General features: G+C 43.0%; 1 protein-coding gene across 1 annotated transcript; it reads right to left on the bottom strand.

The window, feature by feature from the left end:
- Nucleotides 1-417: 417 nt before the first annotated feature.
- On the bottom strand, nucleotides 418-3,198 carry FBA4 (Aldolase superfamily protein). Its single transcript, XM_010245490.3, has 2 exons — nucleotides 2,897-3,198; nucleotides 418-1,775 (listed from the first exon to the last, which is right to left on the bottom strand). Exons 1-2 carry the CDS (start codon nucleotides 2,922-2,924, stop codon nucleotides 727-729), a joined length of 1,077 nt encoding a protein of 358 aa, XP_010243792.1. The 5' UTR covers nucleotides 2,925-3,198; the 3' UTR covers nucleotides 418-726.
- Nucleotides 3,199-3,657: the final 459 nt, after the last annotated feature.

Here is a 3,657-nt window from a genome sequence, read left to right as displayed (position 1 = left end):
AAACTCTCTCATCTTTCCGTTTCTTTATTACCTTCTATCAAGCAACTCATAATAAGACCCTTCAATTTTCTATCAAACCCAACACAGGATAGAAAAGCTTTGGCTTTGATCGAAGAGCTCATAATAAGACCCCTCAATTTTCTATCAAACAACTCATAATAAGACCCCTCAATTTGCTCATGGGACCCGCTTCTTGCAAGTATGAAGTAGCCCACATGACATTTTTCTTTTTTTTTGGCTAACTGCAGGTGCTGAGCCTCAACTCTCCCCACTTCTTCTACCAACTCTTCTTTTTGGTATTATTTAAAAACCAATTGGAAGGAAATATCCATATTGGCCATTTCATATCATTCACCAACCCCTCACTCAACTACTCAAACAAATAAAACAGAAAGAGATCTATGGCAGCTAGAAGACTGAAACAAGTCACATAGTAAACCATTTGATTTCCAGAATATATAAAGCCAAGAATGAGGTCCACGATTGCTATAAACTAGCTGATATGATAATACAAACATGGAAACTTTCATCACAAAAACCAAAACCTAAACTTAGGTTCATCATGAGGGCTTTCCATCTTTCTTCAACTTATTGATACATTGACTCAATAAACAAAGGGAGTAAAAGAAAATTAAAAACAGTAATGGAAAGCCTAGTAGTAGGAAATCAAGGGATACCACTCTCCATATATTTTTTCTTCAAAACGACAAGTCAAAATTTGATTGATCAATATTTGTAGTCCTTGACGTGGAGGCTCTCTGAGGCACCCTCTCCAATGGGAGCATCACCCTTGTAAGAACCCAAGGTTGCTTCCGAGTTTGCCTTGCACCTGGCGAGGAAGGCAGATTGGGCCTTCTGCACGTTCTCCTCTTTCCCGGCCCATGCCTTGAGGGTGCTCTGCTGCAATGCACGTCCAAAAGAGAATGACAGAGACCATGGCTTCTTTCCCTTCAACTGGTTCATGGCGTTCAAGTTGAGAGTGGCCTCCTCCTCACTCTGTCCGCCTGAGAGGAAGACTACAGCAGGAACTGCGGCAGGCATTGTCCTCTGCAAGGCCCGGACTGTATACTCAGCAACCACCTCTGGGGCCACCTTCTTGGCATCAGATCCAGGAGTCACCATGTTGGGCTTCAACAAAGTCCCCTCAAGCAGAACATGGTGGTCATTCAAAGCCTTGTATACAGCTGCCAGTACACGCTCTGTAACATCAGCACATTTCTCAATATCATGAGGACCATCCACTAGGATCTCTGGCTCCACAATTGGGACCAAACCATTCTCCTGGCAGATGATGGCATACCGTGCCAATCCATTGGCGTTTTCATTGATGGCCAATTGAGATGGCTCAGTTGGGCCAATCTTGAGCACAGCCCTCCACTTCGCAAATCGGGCACCAGCCTTGTAGTAATCTGAGCAGCGCTGAGCAAGGCCATCAAGACCCTGGGTTGTAGTCTCACCATTGGTGCCAGGAAGCTCAACGGTACCCTTGTCAACCTTGATGCCAGGGAGAACTCCACCTTCCTTGAGGACATCAACAAAAGGCTTGCCACTGGCTGTCTTTTGGTAAAGGGTCTCCTCGAAGAGGATCACCCCACTAAGGTATTGGAGGGCACCTGGGGTGCAGAAGAGAAGCTCCCGAAGAGCCCGCCTGTTAGACTCTACGTTCTCAACATTGATGCTGGCCAGACGCTTGCCAATGGTGCCAGTAGACTCATCAGCAGCAAGGATACCCTTTCCTGGGGTGCCAATGTAGGCAGCATTGGTAATGAGTTCATCTGCACCAATGAAATGGGACAACTGTTACTGTCAAGACACCATGGTATTAACAAAAGCATCAAAAAGCAATTGACTCTCGAGATGGGAGGATGGCAAAATCTCTTCTGCTAAACTCATCTTTTTCACCAAGGGCAAGGAAGAACAATATGAGGGGGCTTCATCTAAAAACAGTCCAGATATTTATAATATTGGGGTAGACGAATCACAAACACTAGAAAGGAAAGGATTCAGTTTCCGAAGCCATAGACAAAAGAAACTGAACCACAATCAACATCACATCATAATCTTATTTCAGATATTTAGGGTCGACATAGGATCATGTTCTGTTATCAATTTGACATTAAAACTCTTTGTAAGCCTTCCCTCACGCCTCAAAAATAAAATCTGACTTGTGCTATTAATTCGCTTTAGAATGGATTAAAAGGAAAGAAGGAAAATGAACCACAGAAACAGGAAATTTAACAAATAAATGAATAAAAATCTAAGCTTTAATGGGGAGTGCAACAAATAGAACTGTTTGGTCTTCTCCACTTGTATGGTTGGACTAATAAATTGAGAATGGAAGAGAAGAACTGCTTTTTCTAACTAATAACAGGTAAGATCTCGATAACCAACATGATATATCGCACAAATGCGAAAAAATGTTACGCATTAAATTGATTTTTAATAAGACACAAACAAAATCTAGGAATCCCGATAAATTTCTTTCCACTCCCTGTTCGCCCCTTCTTTAACAGAGAGCAACCAGGGAACTTACAGTGAGCAACCAGAGAGATTACAGAGCAATCAGTAAAATACTAACGGAGGTTCATGGTTAGATAGAAAAAAAAAACATGATAAATCTCAAAAAGAACATACTTCCATGTGATTTTATGTGTCCAAACCACATCATATCTCAAAACTGAAAACAAAATAAGACAAACAAAACATTCTTTAGATCTGACATAAACACAACCATCACATCATATCTCAAATAAGGAGGATGAGCCGAGGACCAGATATGTGAAAGATGCTATTAACAAGAAAACCAGAACATAACCAGGCCCATCAAACAAAAACAGAAACAAAATAAAAAACCCAGTAACACGAAGAAAACGAGATTAAAAATAGAACAAATTACCATGATATTTGCCCTTGAAGCAAGACATGATTGCGTTGAGAATGGAAAGAGAATCAAGGATAGAGAAACAGAGAGCAGGGGGGTTGAGTGGATGTTGATGGGAGAGGAGCGAAGAGAAAGAGAGAGCTGGGGTAGGTTTTTAAATGAGGGTGGCGAGGAGAGACATCGGAATTGTCGCAATTTCTCGTGCGTGAAATGGCTTCAAGTTCAACCGTTCCACCGCTGAAGATGCGATTGCTGAGCCTGAGGGAGCGGTTTTTGTCTTGGTCCTGGGCCTTATGGACTGGGTCTTACATCTTCTTAGAAGACATGGACCACAAGGTTTATGTGCTAAATAGGCTCTAGTTTCCGTTTACTTTTCAGACTTATCACACGCCCACCATCCACTACCCGTGCACGTTTTTGGGGTAGACTTAAGACTTATCTAAACTATACTACTGTAATCAACCTACTTTCATGATATGGGCTTGGGCTTGGGCTTGGATTGGGTCTTAACTGAAGGGAAACTTGGGCCCCTAGGCAAGCCGTGGAAATATAAAAACCAGTGGTGAATGGTGATGCAGTTGGCAGATGGGGCCCGAGAACAGAGGAAAAGCTGTAATTCTACCCCCACCCACAAGTTTATAAAACCACGTCGGCCACGGACCGGAAGATGGCGCTGACAGACAAGTGACAACTGACAAGGGGTGGTTTGGTTGGAAAGACCAAAACCGAGTACGAGGGCGGAGGCCGGAGGGTTAGGTCTGATACTCCGATCTGAT

Source organism: Nelumbo nucifera, chromosome 6, assembly GCF_055504915.1.
Source record: "Nelumbo nucifera cultivar China Antique chromosome 6, China Antique-T2T, whole genome shotgun sequence".
NCBI classification, from domain to species: Eukaryota; Viridiplantae; Streptophyta; class Magnoliopsida; order Proteales; family Nelumbonaceae; genus Nelumbo; species Nelumbo nucifera.
Note: the sequence above shows the minus strand (reverse complement) of the source record. Positions and strands in the feature narration are given on the sequence as shown.

Bases quoted from the DNA above. Each gene is read 5' to 3' on its own strand.
- FBA4 (XM_010245490.3), bottom strand. From the start codon at position 2,924: ATGTCTTGCTTCAAGGGCAAATATCATG. The intron at 1,776-2,896 runs GTAATTTGTTCT...TCATTGGTGCAG, and splicing joins CTTCAAGGGCAAATATCATG to ATGAACTCATTACCAATGCT.